The 26,799-nt window shown below is 44.7% G+C and overlaps 1 protein-coding gene across 10 annotated transcripts in view; it reads left to right on the top strand.

Annotated features, from left to right (window-relative positions):
* The window catches only part of NEO1 (neogenin 1), a 165,339-nt gene that overhangs the window by 50,571 nt on the left and 87,969 nt on the right, over positions 1–26,799 (top strand). For all 10 annotated transcript variants that reach the window (XM_042022697.1, XM_042022698.1, XM_042022696.1 and 7 more), the window contains exons 2-4: positions 2,758–3,075; positions 18,336–18,611; positions 22,140–22,293. In XM_042022697.1, coding sequence (XP_041878631.1) covers positions 2,758–3,075; positions 18,336–18,611; positions 22,140–22,293 — 748 coding nt within the window. The remainder of the gene's footprint in view (positions 1–2,757; positions 3,076–18,335; positions 18,612–22,139; positions 22,294–26,799) is intronic.

Genomic DNA, 26,799 nt, shown 5'->3' with positions numbered 1-26,799 from the left:
GCTGGGATGGGCACAGGAGTGTGAAACCCGGGCTGCCTGTGTGCTGGCAGGGCTGAGGAAGGGAGTTGTGGAGCTTCCAGGGCATGAGAAATGACTCCGTGTTGGTGGCTGATGCAGATCTTGTCTGTGTTTTGGCACATCTGGCTCCCTGCCACTCATCTCCAGAGCAGATCTGGGGAGAAATAAACTCCAGCCTGGTGGGAATGAGTGAGATTTTCCTGTTCCTGTTTGTGAGCAGGGAGACAGACTTCTCTGGCTTCAGCATAAGCTCCTTGGGCCAGTATTAGCACAAAGGGAGGCAGTGGTGTGTGCACACCTGTGTGTGTAAGCGTGTGGAAAGGGGAAGGACTCCCTGCACCAGATACGCCCATTCTGCCCAAAATAAGATGCTGTCATTGAGCTCAGTGATCAATAGGTTGATGGAGCGGGAGAAATGGCTCACTGGTAGAAATAGAAGTTTATTAAGGTCCAGTGTGTACAAATGCTTTTGTGAATTGAGGCTTGAAGGTGGCTCGGCTCAGCTGGCTGCAGTGTGGTTCTCCAGAGTGCCCCAAACCCCAGCTGCAGATCCTCTGAAAGAACAGTCTCCGTTCTGGTTTAACTTCCTTCAAGCTGGAGTAGTGTTTCTCACCAACCCTTCACGTTTTTTCCCCACTGCAGTCAGTGCAGGAGCACAGTGACACCCCGGGACAAAGCCGCTTGTGCTCTGTCTTCTCAGGGCTCTCGGCAGGAGTTTGGTAGCTCTGAAGCCTGGCTGAGAATCTGGTTCCCATTCTTCCTCAAGGCTTATAATCCCTGTTGAGCTGCTCTTGGTGTGACCTCTCTTGACATCCTCTGCTCTGCTCTATTTCCTTGGACACCTTGTTGCTTCCAGGGCAAGAACGATCTTACTCTATCAATGGATTTGATCTGCTCCAATCTGCACTGGAGACAGGGCAAACAAAAAGCTGCCATTCCTCTTTTAAAGGTTTTCTGGGTTTTATTTGAAAAGCCAGAGTGAAGCAAAACTCAAACCAGTGTATTTTGTTCTCATAGGGGTCTGGATCTATACTGGAAAAACTTAGAGAAGCTTGTAATTGAGGTGGAAAGGGGACAGCTTGGGGAGAATGCTTCCCTTGGAAAACCCAGGGACTGTGCAGCTCAGTCTTTAATTTTAAAAAGAACTTTAGGTTTCTGTGGCACTGGAAGAGATTATAGTGGTAAACAGGTCAAAGATTTTCCTGCTGCCCATGGCTTCTGTTTCTGCTCTGCCTTTTGCTGCACGAGAGCTGACACTCAGGATCTCAGAGGCACCGAGAATCGAGAACATCCACACACAGGTGCCCTTGTACAAACCAGAGTAACATAAGCAGCTCCTAGAAATGTTTAAAGTTTTATTGATTTTTTTGTTCTGTATATTTTGTTTGGGGTTTTTTTTTTGGGGGGGGGGTTTGTCTCTATTCTCAAGAAAGACAGTCCCAAGGATTCGGATCCCAACCTAACAGGTCTCTAGCCTGATACTGTCACTAGGGAAACTTCAATCTTTCTAGAATGTTTTCCTGTATTTCCTCTTTGAATTCTTGAAGGTAAAGGAGGTTTGAATGCTATCAGCTGCAAAAGCCTCGTTTATCTGTTGTTTCTTTCACACCACTCCTGCCTTATCTCCAAGTTGCTGTGAATTGTGAGTAGCAGAGACAATGGGCTCTGTACAGGAAGGCTGGAGTCCCTCTGGGGGGAAGCTGGAGGCTCTTTGGAAACCAGGGACTCTCTGTAGTTTAGTGATAGAGGGAATCATATCAATTTGTTAATTAAGGTCATTTTAGAAGGTAAATCCGATTTCAAAAACCCCACAAACAACCAAACAATGGGAGAAGCTGCAATGTTTCCAGGACAGCCTCTGTTTGCAAGTAAAGGTCTCCTTCAGAGTTGTGCTTTTTCCTCAAACCCCAGAATTATTCTATAGCTTAATTAAACAAATCTTGTTATTAAATGCATATTTGTCTTTAAGGTGGTCTTACAATATTTCAGCATTTTTTTATTGACCGTGAGATGAAATGGTCAATGCTGAGTGATGAAGCGGTTTTGAGATGAGTGCAGGAGTTTGTGATATGAGTGTTGTTTCTAAGGTGGATTTAAAAACCGAGATCCCCTGTTCTCTGAACCCAGTGCTGGTAAACAGTTCTTCCCTGGAAGAATTTGTCTTCTGTTTTCTACGGATGATTAAGTAAGACAAGTCAAAGTGATACTGACACACAATCGTTCTGCTTGACCAAATACACCAGAAAGACAGTAATTAAAATTCACTTCTTAATGCAAAGTAGATGTTAATTACAGAACTCTTTGGGGAATACTTAAAATGGAAAAGTAATCATGTTTATCCTGGGCTAGAATGGAAGTAAAAAAACACTGTATGACACTTGCAAGACATGTTAACTCAGAATGGGAGACTTTATCTTGAGGGCTGAATTGTTCTTGACGGTTCCTAATCTTGGTTACACACACCAAAGGACAGCACTGCTGTGAGGGCACCCGCCCCACAGAGGCCGAGAGCAGAGCAGGGCAAGACATTTTAGGGATGAAAATGTCTCGGAATCTGAGGGTCCATGATGTGAATGGTCAAAGCAGAAAACACTGTCTCACAGACCGAGCTGGTTTAATCTGTTCAGGGAGAGGATGTGAGCAGTGGTAGTGCTTGTGCTTGTCACGCTAGCTTGATGGAGGGTGAGTTTCACGTTAAAATTGCGGAAAGCTAACCCAAAATTCTGTGATGTTTTACAGAATCGCTCGTGAGAACTTTCACTCCTTTCTACTTCCTGGTGGAGCCCCTGGACGTGCTGTCAGTGCGTGGGGCGTCGGTGGTCATGAACTGCTCGGCTCATTGCGAGACCCCTCCCAAAATCGAGTGGAAAAAGGATGGCACTTTCCTGAACTTGGTGTCGGATGACCGCCGCCAGCTGCTGCCAGATGGATCTTTATTAATTAACAGTGTGGTGCATTCCAAGCATAATAAACCTGATGAAGGATATTATCAGTGTGTGGCAACTGTGGACAGCCTGGGGACCATCGTGAGCAGGACAGCAAAGCTCACCGTGGCAGGTAAGGCTCTGGTTTGTGAGCGTGGCTGAGAACATGGTGATGGAAAGGAATACTCTGCCCTTGGACAAGCAGGAAAGTGCTTCCCAAGGAACATGAGCTGGTTCCATCAGCTGCCAGGGAAGCTGGGACTGTGTCCCTCATTTTGCTGGCTGGGAGTTGGCATGTGTTCTGTTCCTATAAGCAGCTTAATGTGTGGGTATTTCTCAGAAAATGCAAGAGATCAGGATGAATCTGCGATGAATGGATTAAGAGAAGTGCCAGGTGTCTGAAATCACAGTGGAGATTTACCACAGCTTAGAAGGGGGAAGAAAACAGGGTTTTTCTTTCTTTATGTATAAATAACCTTAAAATAACTTCCTGTGCTTGTATGTGGAGAATTACCTGCTCTGTCTGAAACGTTTGGGAAGCTCCTAACAGCAGTGTGTACACTCCCTACAGGACTGAGAGACGGGTAGAGAATGGAGTGCTGGGGAGTTGTATTTTTCTGTTTCTTGAGTATCAGATGTGAACAAGAAAGTCTGAAAAGTAACAACCAACCAAATGCATAAAATTTACCATTAAAAAGCCCAAATCATAAGCTCAGCTTTGGTGTTTCGAGTACCCTTTAGGCTTGATAGGTGATAGCTTTATTTTGGGGGGTAGAAAGCAGTGAGGGAGTGACATTTGCAGGTAAAAATAAAGATTATGGCTGGGGAAAGTGATCTGTCACTTGCTTATTTCTCAGGGCTTGGGACTGTCAGTTTGTGTGTTGTAAACAGTAAAGCAGGAAGAGACTTGTAATTACTGAGTAAGGGTGAGACTTGAAAAACCAACCAAAAGGAAAAAAACCAAGGTAAACTAAGGCACTGTAACTAGGAAAAAAGCCTATGAAGCAATTTTCCTTTGTTTCTCTAATGATGTTTGCCAGCCTTTTTCAAACAGTTTTTTTTTTCCTTTGCTTAATAAATGTCTTGGGGTAATGAATTCTTCCTGACTGGTGCTCCTGCATCTCCCAGAGCTGCCGCTTCCATCGTTTGTATTCGGATGTTGTTCCCATTAACTTGGCTTGTAGCACTGTTGTGAAACATCAGCAATGTCAGAAGTAGAAAAATCGGGGTTTTATACCTTAAAAGAGTGACTTTGAGAATCTCTTAATGAGGAATAGATTTCTGAGCTTCTTGGCAATGAAGACAATAAAGGCAGTTCTCCCACACTTCTCTCGAGCAATTACCACCTCCTTGCATCGCTGCTGTCGGGATTAATTCTGCTGCTTTCCACATGAGAGCCTTCAGCCTCCTGCCTCTGCTATCAGCCTGCTCTATATGATCATTAGGTGAGGTTAATGGGGTTAAAAATGAAGGTAAGCCAAAATGTCTGCCGAATTTCCACTTCCATTTTCCCCTATCTAAGTAGAAGGTACTATTTCAATTTATATTTTCTAAAATGATGCAATCTTTAAGAGCCATTTAGTACTTGAAAAAGAACCCAAGTACTTGGAAAAAAAAAAACAAACCCCAAGAGCCTATTTTAAAAAAACCCACAACAAACAACAATGAAGTTCTGGTGAGGTTTTCTTTCCAAACACTCTTAACTAGAAAACAGAACAAATACAGTCCAGCCCAAGACAATACGGACCTTCCCCACACAAACAGTGCCCCTTTGGCACACATTGGCCTGACAGCTGAGTATTAAGGTTATTGATTGATTCCATGCAATAAAAATGGTACTTTTATTGCCCAGAACTAGAGGAAATGCTGGTGACACGTGTTGTGCCTTGCCTATTGCCATCCTGTGCCTTGGAAACCTGCCCCAGAGCATCCTCTGGCTGCACTGCTGCAGAGGCTTTGGCAGATGTGGGTGTGTGAAAACTTGTTTACCACCCCAGTCAAGTGCCGAGAGCTGGGCAAGACCACACCGAGTTTAATCCTCTTGTAGGGGGAAGGGCACTTTGGTTGCTGAAGGCTTTGGAATAAGAGGTGGAATATTAAAATTCTGGTTTAGCCTATTGCTTTTCTTGTCCTCATTTAAATCCCTCAGTTTTAACAGTGGTTTTTAATATTCCTTCCCACCATCTTTGTTTTAACTGGCAGCTTTTGGGCTGTGGTGAGTGTGGGCATTGTTAGCATAGTAAGGGCTCCCCTTGGCCTCAAAATTCCAGTGGGAGGGAGCTAATTCCTCTCTTAATTGAGCAGTGGTATGTGGGGTTCCGCTGCTGTGTGCGAGTGTGGTGCTGCCATGCACCTGATCTCTAAAAGGGAACATTATGAAGTGTAGGTTGCACGTTTTAACAGCTTCTTACTCATTAAATAACTCTTGAAAATGACAAGTTCTGGTGAGTCACAGAGGCCAGGGCAAGGAGAATCCAGTGAAAACACGTTGTGTTCCATCATATGGATACAGGGTTGGAATTTTCAGTCTTAGAACTGCACAGCCAGTGGATGATGCTGAGCAATCTACCCGACTCCTGCAGGAAGGTGGCCAAATTTGGATAAGTTTCTCAAGTTATTTAAAGGACTTTCTATATATTCTAGGTTGAGGGATCTAAAATTTTTAGGTGTTGGAATCTGAAGCTCTTTTGCTGCTGTAGAGTGACAGGGGTTTAGTGAACCACTGTATGGAAAACTCAACCCAAGCCACGCGCTCCGAGTGTCTGGGCACAGAGGAATTCAGGCATTGAAGGAATTACGTTAGAGACGGACTGGCTTGGGTTTGCATCAATCTGTGTGTTTGACCCTGCTCTGAACCTGCCATGGCGAGGGAGGGGATCATGGCAGCTTCACTGTGCTCCTGGCAGTGTGCCTCTAAAGGACCTTTTCTGTACATGGTGATCCACGAGAAAACTTTGCTCTTTGGGTTTCTGGAGGTGTGAGGATCAAGAGGTTCTGTGGCAAGTGAGCCTCTTAAAGAAACTGATCGTTGCTGCCTTTAGATTTAAAAAACAAGTCAGAGGATATGATAAAATATTCCATTGTGAAGGACACTTGAATTAGTCTGTAACTTGGAGTTATGTGCTGCTACACCTTGGTAGTAAAGTGTTTGCTCTTAGTAGTAAATCCTTGATTTTTAGGAACAGCAAACAACAATAAATGATAGTTTTCTTTAATGAGCAGCAGTCTGGGGATATGAGTATCTCTTTCCCATTCAGTGTGAGCCTCCACAGTTTGGTTCCTTCGAGCAAACGAAGATTAATTTGTAATCACCAGTTTCTTAGGGCAGTGGAAGGAGAAGGTGTGGTGGTCATACAGTCCATGTAACGTGTAGGATTTGCCTATTGTTATGATGGATTTGAAGTAGGGAAAGTTAAAGGAGCTGCCTAATTTATGTAAAGCCACAACACTTTAATCAGTGCCTTGGTACAGTATGTTTTTTAATTGCCTTTTGAAATGCAAATCTGTCTTTGATACTTAAGTGCCAGTTAGATCTTAAGAAGGGTAGAGGGTTTAAAAAGCTGCTGTAAAACATGGATTAAAAATAGATTTACAAAGTTTTGGAGATCTGTGTCTGTAATTCATCTTGGAAAAATAAGTATGTATGTATTTTAATAAAAAGTATAATGACACGAGCTGAAAATATTCTCAGGATGATCCTTCCCCAGTCACTGGTTACTGTGGCTTGGTTAAAGCTTTTATTGAGAGAACAGATACATGAGGATCTAAAAGCTGGGAAGTGTGACAGGGGCACTGAGTTTGATGATGCAGATTTATTTGCTCTATGTATCCATTTAAAGACTGCTCACTAAATTATTTGTTTCACCTCTTGTCATCTTTCCCCAAGTGAATCCAGCTGTTTTTCTTCCTCTTCTTCCACTTATCCTTGCATTTGATAATTCTTGGCTTTGAGCTTTGTGTGATTTGCTCAGCTGTGATGACGCAGCTGTGGCACTGCCTTGGTACAAACTTCAGGTGTGTCTGAGTTTCATTAATTCAAAAGCACTTGGTGATAACTTCTGACTTGTTTCTCACCTCAACTAAATAATCTCCTTGAATTATTATTTCTCATTTAAATATTCACAGAAATTTTGCTTTCAAGGCTTCATTTTGTAATTACTTTTAGAAAAAGTACAGACAAATCACTTCTGTTAAGAAATGCTCCGGCCATGTAACATCAAACTCTGAAATGGTTCAGGAACCAGGAACATTTGGTACGTACTTAGTAAAAGTATAGTATCTCCTTTGGAGCCATTGAGCACATTGCAGGGGCAGCACAGCCCAGGAGCAGAACATTCCTGGAAAGTGGCTCTGGAAATGCCATGGTGAAGTTTCATGTGTTGTGTTGAAACCTTGGGAGACTTCCTGCTTTTCCACTTAGAGCTGGGGACACTGGAGTGGGCCGAGGCCCATCGTGTCCATACTTGGAGGAAGGATTTGGAGTTTCATTCCAGGCATACTCAAGCACTTTGTGCTCCTGAGCACGGTGTTCTCTGCTCTCCTGACCTGGGTAAGTCCCCTCCTCCCGCTGGTTCATCCAGCTCACCCACAGCTCCGGCTCCTCCGGATTGCTGTGCCGGGGCACAGGGCTTGGGGTGGGGTCACTACCAAAACGTGTGCTCTCAGAAGGGCATCTGAAGCCCCTGTAGCCTGCTCTGTGTGTGAAGTCAGTGTCCCCAGGTCAGTGTGACCGTGCCAGGGGTCACACAGACCCTGTGGGGAGAAGGGACCTGCCCTCAGTCTGCTGAGAGTTCCTCCAGACATCAGATACAAGGAATGAACTTTACCTGGGAAATTGCTCCAGTTTTTAGCTGACCACATTGCTTTTTCAAGATTTATTTGCATCTTGCATGTGTCCGGCTTGGGGCTGCCAAACTGATGGCTGGGAGAGCTGTTCCTGGAATTGCAGGAGGCCTGGATGGGCTGTGGTGGTTCCTGTGGCTTGGAGGGGTTAATTGAGTTCTGAGCCAGGAGATGCCAGGATCCAGTCCTGCTTTTGGTGCAGCTCATGGCACTAGCTCCAGATCTCCACGCTTTGCCTTTTCTCCATGGGCTAGTGAAGAATTTCTCTCTGATAAATTTGAAGTATTACTTTTTATAATGCACCAAGATGCTGCAAATGAGGAGGGCAGGTAGAGATAAGGAATTCTGTATCCATTACAGACTTTAGATGATAGGCAGTGGGTGAAGCTGTGGCCAGGAAATGATTATCCAGACCAATCCCTGAGTACAGCCTGTGGGAGAGAGCAGGACCTGGAGGGATGTGGGCTTGCAGTTCAAGGTAGAGCTCTGCAAAGCCCAGCAGCAGAGGTATGCTGTGTCTCCTTCTGGGGTGTTAGAGCGCTCAGCTATTTAATATCAATCACTTATTTTTGTATAAATAATGGTGAACAGATAAGGATTTTTTTCAAATGTTAATTTGAGCTGAAATTTTATCTTTGCTTTTTGCCATAACGACAAGGAACTGCACGGAAGCAGCCAGGGTGTTTGGTTCTGTTTGCTCTTGTCCACTGAGAAGTTTGCCAAGCTTTCAAGATTACAACTGAGCAGTGTTTTATTCCTCACTGGACTCTGTCTGTGCCACCCCAAAGGGTGAGAGCAAAGCTCAGGACAAACTGTCCCAGCTCCTTGGAGATGGAGTTAGGTTAGAAATAACAGCACATTTTTGCCCAGGATTGCACATTTCCTTTAACAGCAAGGAGAAAAAAGTAATCTTGACCAGATCTTTATGAATAAAGAACATTCTGGCCTCGGAATTGGAAAAAACCTCAGAGCGAGCAGAGATACTTCAGAGGAAGGTGCTTAAGAGCACTTAGGCAGTAAGTGATATGGGTGATAAGGTTTCCTTGCAGAAATGTATTTTTCTATGAAAAAAGCATCTGTGTTTTTCATAAATTGGCTTAGATCAAAATGCATTTCTTCATGACAGGTAAATGGGAAAGGTGGTTTTAGCACAACTGCAGTTTGTACAGGTTCTGTCAGCTGTTACTGAGAGTGTGAGAGTTTAGACATTTCAGATAATAAATGCTCTACCTTATGTGTCATTCTCAATTCTTGCAGTCCACATTTGTCCAGTTAAAGCAGGGAAGGAAATCTATGTGAGCCTTTGAACTGGTCTTCAGTTCTTGGACTGAAGGCAAAGGTCCAGTTTCAAAACTGTTACAAATTGTTAGTCTCAGATTGGGATTTAATACCAGATCCTCTTGCCGTGTCCGGGGCAGAGAAGGGCAGGACTTGCCTGCACTGGAGTACCACTGGACCCCTAGGGAAAGCCCACAGCAGGGAATGTGACCTACTTGTTTTGGAACTCTTCATTGACATCTAATGACGAGGTTGGAGCCCAGGTGAAGAGACTCCTAATTTGCTTGCTTAAAACTAATTCCTATTGAAAAAACACAGGTTTTCTTAAGCTTTTGTGTTTCAAGTTTATTACACCTTGTATCAAACCAAATCCAACTGCTCATTGTGACTAATACTATCCCTGTCCCAAATTCTGTGGGTCAGTGAGCCAGTTAAAGCTTATTTGTGCTCGCTGGAGGGTAACAAATGCTCTGCTGAAGCTGGAGCAGAGGGGGCACAGGGAGATGTGTGGCTCTCGTGCCTGAGCTTCCTGCTTTAGTAATGATGTAATAGCACTGCTCAGAAAAAAATTTGTGTGTTTTCTAGAGTGAAATTCAAGTCCAGTGCAGTGCAAGTCTTGTAACTGGCAAGGGGAAGAACCTTTGTGCATTTAGTTCATGGGCAATGTTATGTTCGTGTACTTCAGAATAATATAAATGTACTGTAAATCGTAGGACGTGGGAGCTCTTTGCAGCGTACATTCCATCTTGACCTTTGCCTTTGAAAATATGGCAGGTGATGGAGTTAATCTGTGGAGAAACAGGAATTCTGTGGAAGGGAGCTGGGAGCCAAATCCCTGAAATCTCTTGGGCTGATGCTCGGCTGGGGGGGGATCCGGATGGTGAGATAGGGACAGAGTGACACCATACTGATGGTGCATTAACACCCCTAAACAAACTTGGCTGAACTTTGTTTAGATTGGATTCTCATTTGTGAATATTTTGACTCAGATCAGATTTTTCCCTCTTTCTTCTCTGCATGTCAGCACCAGCAATCCCTGTGTAATTCTGTTTGACAAGTTTGTGCAGAGCTCGCTCGGAATCCCGAGCTGTCAGCAGAGTGATGGTTACATCTGCAGCCTGTGTTCTTCACTCCCTGCCTGCTCCAGTGTGCACTCAGCAAGAGATTTCAGCTTTATTAGCGTGCAGTGAAGGCTCTGTGTGCTGACACTGCTCAGGTTTCTGATTGACTGAATATTGCTTTTTGAAAATGATCAGAACCTGTACTTTTGCCCCAAGCAAAAGGTGACACAGAAGCAGCAAGGGCAAGAAGTATCAAGGCACAAGGGTGTCTCTGATTAATGCTTTCTTTTTTCCAGAACAAAAATTCAAGATGAAGTTTGATGACCCTGAAAAGAAACAAAATGGAGGAAAATGATTTTGAATAAGGAAAAATTAATTTATGACATTTGCTAGGGTTGATTTCAGTGAGGCTAGTTCTTGGTAACATTCTTAAAAGCACAGGGTATGTCTCACCATTCACATAAATACACTGGAAATAAAGATGTTAAAAGTTATAAAAAACTCTCCAAGCCCTATTCATTTGCAAATAGAAACCCTGATTTGGGGGCACTGTGAGGAAATGTCTCTAGATAATTTATGTTTCTGTAAAGGTGTTGCTCTTCCTTCTGTAACTTCTGAAGTCAGCCCTGGCTTAGATGCACTGTCACTCTGCTCTCAAATTCAACAGAGTAAAAATTAGGCAAAGAAAGGCTCTGTCCTGGAGAGACCTCTAAAAATCTATTGCTGATTGCTCTGAGGTTCATGGCCAGCAGCTGCTGGAGGGGTCAGTGGTGTGCTGATCCCACCTGAGCTGTGCTGCCCTGGCACGGAGCTGTGCTTGTGTTGGATAATTTGCAGTGATACGGCTGTTAGTGTTTGCCTTTATCCTGCCACGCACCGTGTTGTCTCCAGACATCTCTTTGAGCGGCATGTTTGTGTCTGTAGAAGTTCTCTGTGCCGTGTGTTTGTCTGCTGTTGTGTCAGCCTTCAAGCACCCTGGTTTTGCGGCCTTTCTTTGCTATTCACGCATCCCGAGGAGTTAGCAGTGAAATTGTTGTTTATTTCCTGTCTCTAAATGCCTCTTGTCAGGTACCAGCTGTCTTTGTCACTGTCTATAGAGTTGCCTGCAAAAGTTTTTCAGATCTTTCCTTTCTTCCCGTTTCGTGATAAATTTATCCTGACAGTCCTCTCTGCGCATTAATCTTCTTTGAATAGCTTGTTCACATGAGCTTCCGTAATTGATAGCCTTGCCTGGAACTAAAATTATTTAACCTGTCAAGCTCTTTTCTTTCACCACAACCTTCGGATCTTATTCTTCTTTTGTTATGGCTCTCGATTTTGTTTTAGAAAGAGTAATTGTGAGCCCATAGGGTTCTTATTTTTACGCAGTCTATTGATGAAGACCTGAAGTTCCTTAAATGATGAGGCAATCTGTGTGCCTTATCTTTAGGGCTTCTCTTGAAATCCCACAGGGGTTTCATTGGCCTTGCTATTAGAATGATCTTCAACAGTAGCAAATAAATGACTGCATGGTTTGCATGCCCTCAATTCATTTTTTCTGGCATTAGAATGTTGTTTTAGCTGTTTCTTGGTGTCTGTGGAGATCAGATTCATTGTGGCTGCTGCAGCTTTTGCTGCTGCTGCTGCTGGAGTGTTTGTGTTGCTTGGCCCTTGAACTGCAGTTCCTGTCTCCAATTTTCATGGTACTGTTTCATCTCCTCCATCAGCAGATCCATTTCTTCTGTATTTCTGTGCTATTCCTTGCAACACTTCCTCAGCCTGACCATGTGGCATGGACTGACATCCCCACTGCTTTTCTTGTAGTTGTGGTTGTCAGCAGTGACCTCTGTATTTCTGAAGATCTTCCTTCAATCATTTTTGTTGTTCCCATATCATTCCTGGAATAATTCATTGATCTCTTCTTCATATCACCTGACTAGAATTTGGATTTGCTTGTTTTGCCAGGTAGAACATCATATTCCACTGATATGTTTTCCTTGTCCAAACACCCTTTAAAATTTTTGGATGTGTAGTAGATATAAGGGAGAAATTATTCCTGGCTATGAGGGTGGAGAGGCCCTGGTACAGGCTGCCCAGAGAAGCTGTGGCTGCCCCTGGATCCCTGGCAGTGTCCAAGGCCAGGTTGGACAATATTTTGTGCAATATTTTGCTATTTCTCACTAAGGTTTTTTGTGTACCTTCCCCATGTCATCGGATAATTGAGCTTGGAAGGGACCTTGGGAGATCTGGAGTTCAGTTGTTTGTTCAGAACAGCTCTGAGGTGCCACCAGGTCACTCTGTGTGTTGCTATGTGTGTACAGTACCTGTGTGCGTGTGTGTGTTACTGATGTGTCCAGTGACATCCTCTCCCTTCCTTCTGGCCAAGGGACACTGGTTTTAATCAGCACGTGCCATGCTGTCCATGCTGGCACGGCTGTGTTTAACTAAGTCAGGATTCTGGTTATGCTCTGACATTTCTCATTTGTGTTCTGTATCCCTCATACTTCCCATTTCAGTTTAGTCAGCCAAGGACATTTGGTAGGTTTTCTTCTCTCCGTGTTACAATCCTTGTAAAAATCCTCTTCCCAGAGGAGCTGTCTCCTGCCTGGATTTTTGGTTGCATTCTCCCCTGTCTGGTTTGCCTAAAGCAAGGGGGGAGAATGATGTGCTGCTTGGTGTTTGTAGCAAGGACTGGGAGCATCTGGCCTTATCCTAATTCAGGTGGTGCTGGACTTGTGTTCTCCAGGAGTGTTTGTAATTACAAAGTCTGCTCCATTTGCCAGTGAGATCCATGAAATATGTCTCATTAACAGGAGTGTATTTTAAGCCGTTTCACACCTCTGCCACTCCAACAAATGATGCTGAATAATGTTGGAGAGAAGGAGCTGTGATAATTTAATGAAGTGTCCACAGATGGCTGGACTTATTAATTTTTTAGCAGGGTTGGGGTGAGGAGCTGATGCACTAACAAAATAGGTGGCATCTTTGTGATCTGCTTCATTGCTGAAGGGTAGCAGATGTTGGAGCTGTCCTGACAATAGGGGATCATGTTCCCATTCTCCAGTACCTCCTCGTGGTGCTGAAATCTCCACACTTCCCAAGAGGCTGTTTGGGGAAAGGAGTCGTAGTTATGGATCTGTCACGAGTTCAAATTTGACCAGGCAGACAGGAATGAGGGAAAATTCAAGTGCCTGAAAATTGTGAGCAGTTTGTGGGATCATTCACAGACCAGCTGGATGAATTTCAGATTGAGAGTGGAAGCTGTAGGGTGGAACGTTTGGAGCTGGTGCTGCTGAAGTTAGTTTAGAGTTGGGTAAGTTAGGAGAAACTTGAGTAAAAGTTAACTCTGGGCAGCAAAGGCTTTTCACAGATGGTATCCAGGAGGGAGGAGGATGGAAAACCTGCCAGCTGCTCCTGTGCTTTACGTTTTCCATATTGCAATAGAAACGGGGGAAAAAACGGAAAACATTTGCTGAGCACATCGAGATGTCACCAGAAAGCCTGAAAGCAGCTTTGGGAAAATGTTAATTGCACAAACATGTGATGTGTGTATGTTTAGAGCAGTTTATTGCTTGTACTAAGTGTTATCTTAAATTCCAGTCAGAGCAGAGGCAACAGAGTGGAGACGTGAGGAAAACACTCACAAAGGCTTGTGACCACTCGTAAAGGTACAGCCCTGGCACAGCAGGAAAAGGGGATTCCTCCACAGCTTTCTCTTCCCTAGAGACGAGGAGATGGTTCTCTTTGCTCACTTTCCTTTTGCAGTGTTAGTTTGGTGAGATGGGTCCCAAAAGGTTGGTTGGACTCTGTGGGGATTAAACGTGTCTATGGCAATAGCATCCACCTTCAACAGGACAGCGTTGGCAGCGGTGCTGGCAGGCTGCAGAGCAGAGGCAGGTGTGACTCTGGAGTTACTACACTCAGATGAGCCAGTTATTTAGTAATGGTTGATAATGAAGGTTTTTTTCCTTTCAGTCTCCTTGGAAGTGATTGGCACTGGCTGCAGTCACAGGGAGGCTGCTGAGCTAGATTGGCATCTGGCTCAGGGCAGTGAATTCCCTGATTCTGCAGACTCCAGGAGATGAAATACTGGCTCCATTGAGGGTAGGAGACTACAGCCAGAATTTTAACCATCTGTGTTTTCCAGGAGCATGGGAATTATTGCTCTTCTAGGCACATCTTTTTCAGAAATGGAGACAATGGGCCACAAATCTCAGTAACGCTGAGACTGGGAATGCTGATTGAATGCACCACATTTGCATTAATAGATTGTTCATTCACATTCCTACCATTGCTCTGGGCTTGGATGAGGGGAAGGGAGAGACAAAAGGGAAGGAGAAAAGAGGGACAGAATTGTCTTTCCCCCTTTCTCTGCCATTTGCATTGTCCTAGCAGAAATGAGGAGTTTGGGATGCATCTAATCCTTGTTATATGCATGTGAGTGCACTGTTACTTATGTGTTCTCCTGCCTGTGTTTAGAGAACATTCCAAATGGAAAATCATCCTTCCTAAATTGAGTTTATTAACCTGCATTCTTGCTAGGTCAGTAGTATTTTCCTTTGGTGTCCTAAAATCGATACCTAATGCATTTGTGCTGCCACAGAATGATTAATGTGTGTACAAACATGAAAAAATTGTCTTTAATGTCAGAAGCCCAAAGTGTCATTTATCACGACATTCATTTACCAAAAGATGGGCTGATGTCTTCAACTGATTGCCCTGCAACACATGGGTGAGGGGTGGGGGCTGCTTCCTCATTAGGAATTGTATCTTCCATCCCTGGCAGTGTCCAGGGCCAGGCTGGACAGGGCTTGGAGCACCCTGGGACAGTGGAAGGTGTCCCTGCCCTTGGCAGGGGTGGCACTGGATGGACTTTAAGGTCCCTTCCAACCCAAACCATCCTGGGATTCTACTCATCATTAGAACTTCTTGCTCAGCCTGCTTGATTGAAGTGTTTGGGAAATACAAACCACTAAGAAAAAAGTATCAACTTCTAAAAAAGTTAACTTTAAAAATGGTTTTAAAAGTGTTTGTAGTTTAACTAGACTGAATTGGCTTACATGGTAATGCATTTAAAAATGATTCTAGAAAGTTCAGGAAATGCTGGCTTAGAAGTTGATAATTGATATTTTGGAGACAGAAAGAGCAGCTCTGTAATGGAAGGGTTCTGGGCTGGGAGATGAAAGGGTATTTTCTAGTGGGTCACTGCTGCAGGAGGTGTGCCAGCACTCCGGGACCTGCTCCTGGATTTATAAACAGGTCTCTGAATTAATGGTAATTAAGGCCTGGATTTGGAGTGCTTTTTTATAATGCATCATGATTGGTTTGTGGTTGTTCGTTGGCTGAAGCAAAGGGTCCTCCTCCACAATGGAGGCTTTTAAGCAGTGCAAATTGCCAATAATTGTAGAATAAGAGAAAATTACTCTTTAGGACAAAATTACAGGCTAGGTTAAAATGTATATTTTAAAACCACACAGGACTATGACGAAATACAGGTTTTAGTGGCATTTGAGGTGACTTGGAAAATGAACTGTAATTTCATTTCTAGTGAGTAATGAAACCATCTTGAATAAGGCTTATTTAACCTCAATGGAGCACCTGCACACAACAGAAGGCACAAGGTCTGTCTTGTCCAGGAAATGAACAGTACTTGTAAGGGATTTAAATGAAAGCATATTTGAGCTGTATGTGAGAAATTGCAGGGCTTCAGTCAAGTTGCCAGAGTGGGGCTGTACCAGTGGTAGTTGCTGGGAGCAAAGAGATGGCAACAGGTGAGGTGGAAACAGAAGTTATGGGGTCACCTGGCTGAAGGAGGAGACCCAGGATTCCCTCCCAGGCTGTAGAAAGAACTGGCTTAATATGTAGGGCTCTTAATAAATGAGGATATTGAGAGAGATAAGAATCAGAGGTAATTATGAACATTTAATGGGTTCTGTCAAGGAGATTTTCAGAAAGGACAGGTGCCTCAGAGACTGGAGTTCAGAGGCTCAAGGTTAACAGCCTCATCAGCTGTAAGAACAACCTATTTGCCCACGGAATTAGTGAGCGTGGCAAACGAGGAGACCTTGTTACCCTTGCTGTGGCCTCCATGGTCTCACAGGAAGAATTAAATAATGCTCCAGACTGGCTAATGATGGAACTTCTGAGCACAGTGTGCAAAGTCAGGCAGGTGCAGAGATACCTTGGGATTGTGCTGAGACAGAGGGGTGGGTGATTCAGGAGAGGAAAAGGTTACTTGGGTTCTAGGATTGATTGTGCAGAGCCACTGAGATGGTTCCATCTTTTGGGAAGGTTTTTTCGATAGAAAGAGAAGCAGTTTTGTAATAATTCCGTGGATGTTTGTGATCTGAAGTTACTCTAGGCACTTGGGTTTGTTGTTCTGCCAGGGGTGCTTGGTGGGAGAGCAGGAGGTGTTGGGGATCAGTTGGAGCAGAGGAGGTTCTGACTGGGTTTAAGGAGGGAGTTCTGCTCCATGAGGTAGAACAGGTTGCCCAAGAGTTGTGCAGTCTCCACCCTTGGGGATTTTTGAGGTCCGACTGGACAAATCCCTAAGTAACCAGCTCTGATCTTGCAGCTGGCTCTGCTCTGGCCGGGTCCTTTCCTTCCCAAATTCTCCTGTCGTTCTGTATCTTTAAAGGTGAATAGGATGTTAGGGGAATGAGGGAGAGAAACTAAAGGTTGTAGCTTCATTAAGCAGAAGGAAAGTTGAAAGAAAGAAACTGGATTTTTTTTGTTCCTATGAATACCTTGGAGGGACTGGTGGATAAATATCAAAGATGCAAAATAATACCAAAACAAGGTCAAGATCAAAGGATTACAAGTTGGTTGGAAGTGCACTGGGAGGGGAAACTAGAAACAGAAGGTTTCTTGGAGGAATGAAGTTATGGAAGGAGTCCCCAGGTAGGATCCTGACAGAGGAGAAAATATGTAACAGCTGGAGATGAACTGTACAGGGTTGTGGAAGGAACTTGACAGGGCAGAAGTGATTCATCTGTTAGGAATCTCCTCTGTTAGGATTCAATCTGGCTTTCCTGAAGGATCGGTCCTCCTACTGGTACATTCCGGGTGCATCCGTGATAGGTATGAAATGAGACTTGTAAAAACAGTGGGTTGAACTGTGGCAGATTTGATCATTTCCCTGTGCAAAATACTTGGGATAGGGTGGCTGTGGCTGGCTGCCCATGCAGCTGTGCCTTCACTCTGCTCCTCAGAAGGATGGAGAGGAAATAAGATTAAAGTTACTGAGTCAAGATGGGATCACTCCCAGTTACTGTAATGGCAGAACAGCCTTGACCTGGGGAAAATTAATTTAATTTCTTGACAACTAAAGTAATTTGAGTGGTAAGAAAACAAAACCAAACTAAAGCACCTCTCCCTGCCCTCTCCCCATTCTCCAGGCTCAACTCCCTGCCTTCATTCCCAATTCTTCAGCCTCATGCTCTACCCTGCTCTCCCCAGGGCAACACCCAAAGCTGCCCTTCCTGCTCTCGCTCCTCCTCCTCTGACCTGCCTGCTCCAGGGCGGTGCCTCACACTTTCCTCACTGCTGTCCCATGGTTTTCCCTGCCTTGGATGTGCTTCATGGATGTGCCCCCAGCTTCACTGGCTGCCTCAGCTGTGGCTCCATGGAACCAGCTCCGGCTGTGTCCCCAGCCTCTTCCCACAACTGCCCAGCCCAACTGTTACGCCATTAAGTGGGCTCTGGGTGTTTCTGGAGAACATTTCTATGGAAAAGGTGACACTGGAGTTGTGCAGCGCTGCCAGCTCAGCTCTGTGGTGTGCCCTGGAGAAACTCAGGTCTCGGCCACACTGAGAATGGTCATATGCAAATATTTCTCTCAATAATATTTATCTCAGTATTTACCTTGTGCACTGTACAGAGGCTTTTGTAGCTGGAGGTGGTAAATGAAGGTGTTGTGTAGGCTGCATTGTAGAAGCTGTGGCTGCCCCATCCCTGGAAGTGTTCCAGGCTAGGTTGGACGGGGCTCGGAGCAACCTGGGCTAGTGGAAGGTGTCCCTGCCTGTTCAGGGAGTGGAACTGGATGAGCTTTAAGGGCCCTTCCAACCCAAACCAGTCTGGGATTCTATGATTACTTAAAGGTTAAGGTTTTTAAAGAGTAGGAGAGCAGCTTAATGTTTAAAAAACTACATTCATGAATCTTGACTTGCATCTCCAAGCTTTGGCATCATCATCAGAACATCTGAGAGTTGTTGTTGTTTCGGTTTTCTTGCAGGTCTGCCCAGGTTCACGAGCCAGCCGGAGCCCAGCTCTGTGCACAGGGGCGGCAGCGCGGTGCTGGGCTGCGAGGTGACGGCGGAGCTGGCGCCGCTGCTGCGCTGGGAGCGCGACCGCCAGGCGCTGGCCCCGGACCGGCGCGTGCTGCAGCTGCCCAGCGGGGCCCTGCTCATCACCAACGCCTCGGACACGGACGCGGGGCTCTACCGCTGCGCCCTCGACGGCGGGGGCACCCCCAAGTACAGCGACGAGGCCGAGCTCAAAGTCCTGCCAGGTACCCACTGCTGCTCTCTGCGCTCAGCTGATTCTGGGGCTCCGGGCCCTGAGCTCTTCAGGGGTGGAGACAGGCTGGAGACACTCAGAGGCTGCCTTCCCGTATTTAAGGGTTCAGCTTTTAAGGCATTTTGGGGAAAAAAATGTTTAAAAGCCACCAGTAATACACTTCCGTTGTGATGTGATACAAAAGGGGAACCGAGTGTTTCTTTGGGTGTAAATGTTTGGGGATGTCTACATTTTTTCAGGTTGAATCCCATGTTTCAAGCCATGTGGAAGTTTCCCAAAAAACCTGGTGCTTACCTCCTGGCTCTTGGGATGCTTAAGCTGAGGTGCTTTTAATTCTTCCTGTATTCAGGAAGTTCTGACTGTCTAAACATTGGGACCTTTGGGGAAGTCTCCAATGCAGGGTCTTTGTCTGAGCACCTGAGCTCTTCACAGTGGCTGGAAACAGGCTGGAGACACTCACAGGCTTCCTTCCCATATTTAATGGTTCAGCTTTTAAGGCATTTTGGGGAAAGACTTCTTTAAAAAATCCCCCAGTAATACTTCCATTGTGACATGATACAAAGAGGGAATTGACTATTTCTGGGAGTATAAAAGTTTGGGGATTTCTGAGTTTCTCAGATTGAATCCCATGTCTCAAACCCTATGGAAGCTTCGCAAAGAAATTGGTGCTTAGTCCCTCGCTCCTGGTATGCCTAAGCTGAGGTGCTTTTAATTGTCCCAATATTCAGGAAATTCTGTTTCTAAGCAGTGGGACCTTTTGAGAAGTCTCCAACCCCCAGAGGGGGGTGACATTTTATTTTGGAACGTTCAGCTTTGCCTGTTGTGCTGAAATGTTGAGGTATTTTTGTTAGAACAGAAGTCCAGTGCTGATGTAAACTGTTGGCACATTCAGTGTGTTCTGTTCCCAGTGACACTGTTGTGTCACCAGCTGTTCTAACACAAAAGTTTGAAAAGTGACCAAAAATAGGACAGGAATGTGGGTCATGCTTTCCCAAACTAGGGAAATACAGGCTGTGTTTCATACGAGGTTCCTTAATTGTTACCAGAGCTGTCTCTTCTGGATTAGTCTCCATGTCAGAATTCTCATTCAGTTGTTGCTCTTGGAGAGCTGCAGGAGGGAGTTGCTCAGGGTTAGGCTGGACAATGTCATGGTTGGCCTGACCTGGTGTGGGCAGCTGGTGGACTTGAGGCAGGTGGGGGCACCTTCAGGGGTCCCTTTCAAGGAGTAGTTCTGTTTCTTGTGACTACAGCCCTTCTCTACTTAAAATACTAAATTATTCTGCAAACTACCCCAATTTTTACAATGGCAGCTCTCTTTTGGAATTGGGGTGTTGGAAATGAATCATGCGTAAAGTAGGCCTTTGTTCTGTTCAGTTCTTTAGCCTCTCCAAAGCCTTGTCTCTTCTCCAACTAAGGATACAGGGTTTGAAGAAAAGCACTTTTGGAAAAGATGCTTGATTGAATTCCTGTAGTTGGGATTGCCTTCATCTTTCTGCAGCCCTTCAAATGCTGAGGATATTGCTGATTTTTTTGGAAACTGAAGATTTCTTGATAAACTTCTATATTACACTGATCTTTTGAATTCTTTTGGCACCAGCTGTAGTTTCCTTGCTTTTGTAATGCTTTGCAGAAGGTGATGAAATAGAGCTGTGTTAGGGAATTCAAAAGATGCTGTTTCTTTGCTCGGTCATGAATCCCAAAGTATTGATAGTGAAGTTTGGTAAAATCCCTCCCAGCAGGCTTTTTTTAAAAAGTTGGGATTAAGCTGTTGAAGGGAAAGCTCCCTTAGTCTTGAGCGGCCCCATAATTGATTGTTTTGCCCGAGATGTGTTTGAAAGAAGGATTTGAATTAATCTGTTCTTCATTCAGTTTATTCCCCTTTTAAATGGTTATCTGATGTGTGGCTGACAGCAAACCCACCACTGCTTCCCAGGCTTTGAAACACACCCAGCACACTCCTGCATCCCAGGGATTTGCATCCACAGACAACGTTCTGCTGCTTAAATGTTCTGCTTTGTCTGATACCGGGCTGCCACTGAGCAGGAGGATGCATTTCTGAGCTCTGCCACTTCGCAGCAGGTGCCTTCAAACATGGGAGTGCAAGGGAAAAACGTCACTTAATTTTTGGATCCAGTTTCCATTTACCTGTGAGCTGAACTCCCTGCTGGGAGCTTGGAGCAGTCGGAGTCATGTTTCCACGGAATCATCCCGGCTCCTCTCCATGTAAGGATGGTTGCCTGGAGATGTTGTGTCCCTGCTTTGCAGCCTGGCTGGCTGCACGTGCTGCTCCAGGTCCCTGTCACTGCGTTATCCCTGCCATGCACAGCAGGGCAGGCAGAGCAGTTCCTGCCAGGAATGTGGGCAGAGCCGCAGGGATGGGGCTGGCTGATCCAGCACTGCTCAGAGCTTGGCTGCCTCTGCCTGTGCCAACTCCCACATGGGATTTCCACCTGTTCTGCTTCCCCCAAGTGTCCTGGCACCTCCTCGTGTTGTGCCTTGGGGCTTGTGTGTGCCCTGAGCTCAGTGCTGTGAACACTGGGTATTATTTTTAGTGGTTTGAGCTGAAGAACACCAAAACAACAACTTCCAGAAATCCCTGCGCGTATCACCTCGGGCCCAAGCGAGAGAGCAGCCAAATATGTGTGTGATGAGACACAGAAAGTGCTTCATTCAGGGAGCAGGAGTAGGTACAGACTACTCTGTCCTCATTTTAGGTGGCAGAAATAGTTTGAGGGCTTGTTCGGCTGTGGAGCTTTGCTGCCGTAACACCTCCAAACACCCCTCAGAGTGCTGGGAATTAGTGAGCAGGGGGGGCTCAGCCCCAGCTGCAGCTGCTCTGTGGAGCTCATTGCCTCTGGGTACGGTGCAGGGCACAGTCAGAGGGTACACACGGCGGTAGGGACGGAGTAAACATGCACTTGGCTTGTGCTTCTTCTTAAGGTGGGGGAAAAAGGAACAAAGCCCTCTCCAGCCTAATTCAATGCAAAACTACTTCAGAGGATTCCATTTTCATCAGGATGGAAAGCCGTGGTGGGGCATTTTTGTTCTGTGTTACTTCAGCATGCACCTTCCTTGGTTGTTTTATTTTACTTGGGATGAACCTCTCCTGCAATAATTTCATTTTCCAGCATGTAAAAGCACTTCCTCAGGCAGCTCCCTGATGAAGCCCAAGGCTGGCTGGACAAACTCAAACCTGTCCCTTTCTTTCCTAAACCTCTACTACCTAGTGGAAGTTCCAGTTTCAGGGCTGTAGTTTTGAGCTGGAATAGTTTCCCAGGGAGTTGGGAAAGTGAGAATCCCAAAAGTGAGGAATCAGTTTGCATGTCTGGAGGAAATGGTAACGAGGCTGGGAGAGGCTGTGGGTGAGGTGGGGATGGAATCCTACAGAGGGGCAGGAAAGGAATTAGAGGTTTCATTTGTGATTTTCTTTGGCCGGTTGGATTTTGATTCAGGGGGTTTTTGGTGGTTTTTAACATGACCATCTTCTGACGTTGCACCTGGTGCCATGTGCTGCTTGCAGATGCGGAGGAGCCGCAGAGCCTGGCGCTGCTGAAGCCGCCCTCGTCCCTCACCCGGCTGCCGGGGCAGAGCGCGGTGTTCCCCTGTGTCGCTGCGGGATTCCCACCTCCCCTCATCAGGTGGACATGGAAAGAGGAGGAGCTTCCCACAGATGGGTGAGTAATGGCTGACAGCCCTGTCCTTGTCTCCTGGCAGGAATCCAGCTGGAGTCAGGATTTGGAATTAGTGCACACCTTCCTTTGGGCTCGAAACTCAGAGACTGATCCCAAATGCTGGAGGGCTCCGAGGCTCAGTGTTGGGAGAAGGGAGGTCATTCAGGAGACTTTGGAACACTCTTGGGGTATTTTTTTGCAGCCATTTGAAACCAAGAAATCTTGTCTGAAGCAGGGAGGTTATTAAGAATAGATTACTTTTAGATTGGCACTGGGGTAGAAGCAGCAATTAAGTGAATAAGGACACTGCAGGAGAAGGAGGACGACTTGGGGTATTCTGAGTGTGAAGCCCTGCCCTCATTCTTTCTGCAGTGAAAGCGTCCCTCTGTGTCAGTGTCCCACAGGAATTGAAGAATAAGTGTTTAAAGAGAAATGACGCATTTTCTCATTAAAATAGAACATTGAAATGGTAGGCATGATGGCAAAAAGTCAGTGGGCTTTCAGAAATGCATCGAGTGAAAACTTACACATTGTCATTGCTGGCATAGTCGGAATAATGTGGTAGGAAAATCTATATTAAAAAAGCAGAACAAATCTTATCAAGGCCATTTTAGTCCACGTAATGAACGTACTTCCTAGAAGCAGGATTACAAACAGATATTTGAATGTTTTCCATGTCCCTCAAAGTCAGCAGTGAGATTAATGGGGAGCCAAGTTAATCATGGAACAAGGAGGTAAATTGTGGCGTGGCTGACACAGAAAGCAGCCAGAGCAATGCACAAGTCTCTGCAGCACCAGGGATATAATATATCTCTTTTTTGGCAACTCTTAAATTAAAAGAATCCAGGGGCTTGTAATCTGAACCGTCTTTGTTGGGAGGCTGCTGTGGAAAATGACGAAGAGCCTCGTGCCCCTGAGACGTGGTGCTGGTGTCAGTCTGAAGGCACATGATTTAAATTCAGGGGTTTTTATAAATGTCAGAAATCACTCCCCTACGAAGGCTGGTACAGACTCATTAGAGCAGCACAGTCAAATGGGATGAAATGGCAGAATAAATGTGCCTGGTAAGATCTGAATTTGTTTTTCTTGTCTGTAAAGTGATGTCACATCACATCTTTAGGAAGTTTTGCCGCCCCATCCTTCTGTAGGTTGTGGCACATTCAGGGCACAGGGAGGTTAAAGCTCTCCTTTTATTTTCTTGATTTTTGAGACAGAAAGCCCAGATTTTCCCACCCCTGAATACAGTGCTGTTAATTCCCTTAGGAATTCACTTCTCTCATTCCATGAGGTTGCCATGATAACTTCTTAGGGTTTCACAGGTATTTTCTTTTTCTCAAAATTCAGAGAGAGAAATTGTTCTGGAGGGTTGGGGCATAACATTGGTAAATATACTTGATCTTCAAATGTACACAATTTGAACCAGGTCTAACCTGATTTTTCAGAATATTTAGCATTAGTTTTTAGTGTTATGGCCCTTTGTTACAAGAACAGGTTCCAGCTGACTTTCTTCTTGCAGCACTTAGCTCTTCTTTTCTTGCAGTGGAACGTGTGCTCATTGTAGACTTGAATTTTAAGATGGGTAAAGGTGGGAATTTGATCTTTTTCCCCTCTGTGGGGGTAACCTCCTTTCATTGTTCCTTCAAGTGATCAAACTGTGCCAAAGCTCCCAAGTCTGCTGCTCGTGACTGTGGCTGAACAGGGCAGAGATTCAAAGAGCAGAGAACAGAAACCTCTTAAACTCTGTTTACCCTCCAGCTATTGTGTTATTGGTGTGAATAGAATAACTGGAAAATGTCCAGAAATTAAGATTCTTTGTTGGAGAAAAGCCTGCAGTTACTGTTGCTGAATAGCTACCTTAGCTTGTTATGCATGGTCTGTTAATGTAATTACAAATTAAATCACATTTAATTTGTATTAAAATCCTCTTTTGATATAAAAGTATGACTTTCTTAGCATGGCTTTTCTTTATCCCAAGAGAAAACTGTTTCTTTTCATCTGGGCAGGTTTTAATGTCCCTTCTGCCTGGGAAGAGCTCTGAAATCCTGGGTTTGTTTATGCACACCCCACCCCAAACATTAACATACATATATGTAGGTATAGCCACATACATTGGGACATTTCTCTGAGTGTGTCTGGGCTTAGGAAACAAAGCTCAGACAGCATGGGCAGGTTTATCCCTAATTTTTGCCCCTTGTTAAAGGGTTTTACACAATCCCTCATTTTTGCTTTTGTGGTAACTGTGGTAATTAATTAATACAGAATTGAATGTTTGCCTTTCAAGTTGTATTCCTAAGGAGAATATGGATAGGAGCCTGTATTTATAGGAAAATAGATTAATTTTAAGGCTAGGGAGTGGTGGGATTTTGGAATTAAATATTTGTTATAAGATCTGGAGAAAAGGGAAGGCGATTAAATTTGATGGATTATTTGTTGAAGACTGCAATAAGATTTATGTTAATGGGTAAATATGAGTAAACTTGAGTGATGGCAGCCTTGGCAGTTGTTCAGACAGCCTGTAATGCAATATATTGTGAAATTAGTTGCTGTGGTAAAATATTTTCCAAATTAATTAGAGTGCGAGAGAAGGAAGCTTTGGGTGTTGGGTGAGAAACGGAAGTTAACTCGGTGCTCCAAGTTTCCATTGGAACAAGGCTGTTAGAACTCCAAGGAATCCTTCAGAACTCATTAACTTGAAGATTTTTAAAGAAATCTGATGGAGAGACTGCTGACTTCTTGGTTCTCCCTAAAGAATGCCACTAAAGACTGAGAAGCTTTCCCTTGAATTGGTTCACTGGTCTTGTAATCTTCACATTTTATAGTTTTCCCAAAACTCCACTGTCTGTACAGAAAGGAAAAGACTCAACCCTGCTCTAGGTTGAGATGTAGCTCCAATTTAAAGCTCCAAAATCCAAAGGAAGGCTCCTGCCTCGTGTATGATCCCTGGTGGAGGGCGGGCACCTTGTTGGTCTTCAACGTTGGCACGTGGACAGGTATCATCCATGGATTCAGCCCTGGGAATATCCTGCTGCTTTTCCAGCTGGGTCGCCTCCATGGACTCCGAGTCAGTAATATCTCTGCCAGGAATGTGGAGAATGCTGAGGGAAGTGGAAGGAAGCAGGGAAGGCACTGAAGTATGAAGTTATTGGAATAAATCTTAGGCCCTTTATGGAAAACTTCCTGAAGTAAAACCTCTCGTGGTGTCAGCATTGCTTGGTACAAAAGGTTAGAATGGAGGTGGTGTGTTCAGGCTGAGTGGTGCTTCGGGCTTGAGCCAACTGGGAGCCTTTCTTACCTGGTGAATATATTTTATTTCAGTCTCTAATCTGGCTGAGGATCCTGCTGTGTGAGGGTCTGTTCTTCAGCAAGTGCAGGAGTCACTTTGTGCTTCCTAACTTGGAAAGGGAAGTTCCAGTTGGCTGCCAAGGTGGATTTTCAGAGCTTGGGATACAGGCACAGAGTTGGAAATGTTTGGAAGATGATCTGCTCTGAAAACTTTGCAGTGTGTGGATCAGTATGTGCTCCAACAGCATATATTGTGTATCTTCATTTATATTGGGACATTTCTGTAGGAGAAAGAACAAACGCAGGTGTCACAGGTTCTTAAAAAACTGCCGTAGATGAGATGGTTCATCTGAAATTAAACCATTGAAAGGACTTGAGCAATAAGGTTTTAATAAGTCTGTAAAATCCAGCAAGCCCTGCAGCAGGTTTGGGCCGTTCAGTTTAGCAAAATGTCATGTAACTGCAAAGCTCCTGCAGAAAGGTGGTTGTACAGGTCACACTTTCCTGCCGTGAGGGGATGACAGCTGGGGGCACTTGTGCCCTGTTCGTTTCTGCTCTGCTGCCTGTGTTCACGTGGAGTCTGTGGTTGTAGGATCACATCCACGTCCCTGATGTGGGCTTTTCCTTAGTGCTTCCCACAAACGTGTGATATTCCCTTTACTACACATTCCTGTTCGCAGGGCTCTGAGTGATTGGTACCAAGTGAATTACACTTGCCCAGCTGGGGAAAGGTTAAGCATAGCAGAGTAATTATGGAGATTTTTCTGGTAGTAGATCCCACAAAATAATCTAATTTACTGTCTAATTTTATCTGCTGTACTTTACTGAGACAGCAAATAGATTATAAGATGTTTGGGGAATAGTAATTTAAAAGAGGGAAAAAAAGCCCAAACCTCAGGGTATAACTGCCAGTTTGACTACAGTAAATTAATAAAGGCTCAGTATATTTTGTGATAATGAAACACAAAGAGCCTGTGAGTGAGGCATCCAGAGTAGCTCAGTAATTGTGTGTTAAGGGGGTGCAAGTGAGGGCTGTATGGAATGCATATAAAAGGCTGGAATTTGATTTTCCTCTTCCCTGACATCTGAGTGATCAATCTTTGTTGTTTTTAATGACACTTCAAATTATGTTATCACTTTTATATTAAGATGATTCTTTGTCTCCAGTGTCTGAAATCAGATTGCTTCACTCTTTTGTGAAAATGCTTCATTGTCCTTACAAAATTA

Source organism: Corvus kubaryi, unplaced genomic scaffold (genome assembly GCF_017639235.1).
Source record: "Corvus kubaryi isolate FWS band 111438036 unplaced genomic scaffold, C.kubaryi_AGA036_p1.0 37220, whole genome shotgun sequence".
Lineage (NCBI taxonomy): Eukaryota > Metazoa > Chordata > Aves > Passeriformes > Corvidae > Corvus > Corvus kubaryi.
Note: the sequence above shows the minus strand (reverse complement) of the source record. Positions and strands in the feature narration are given on the sequence as shown.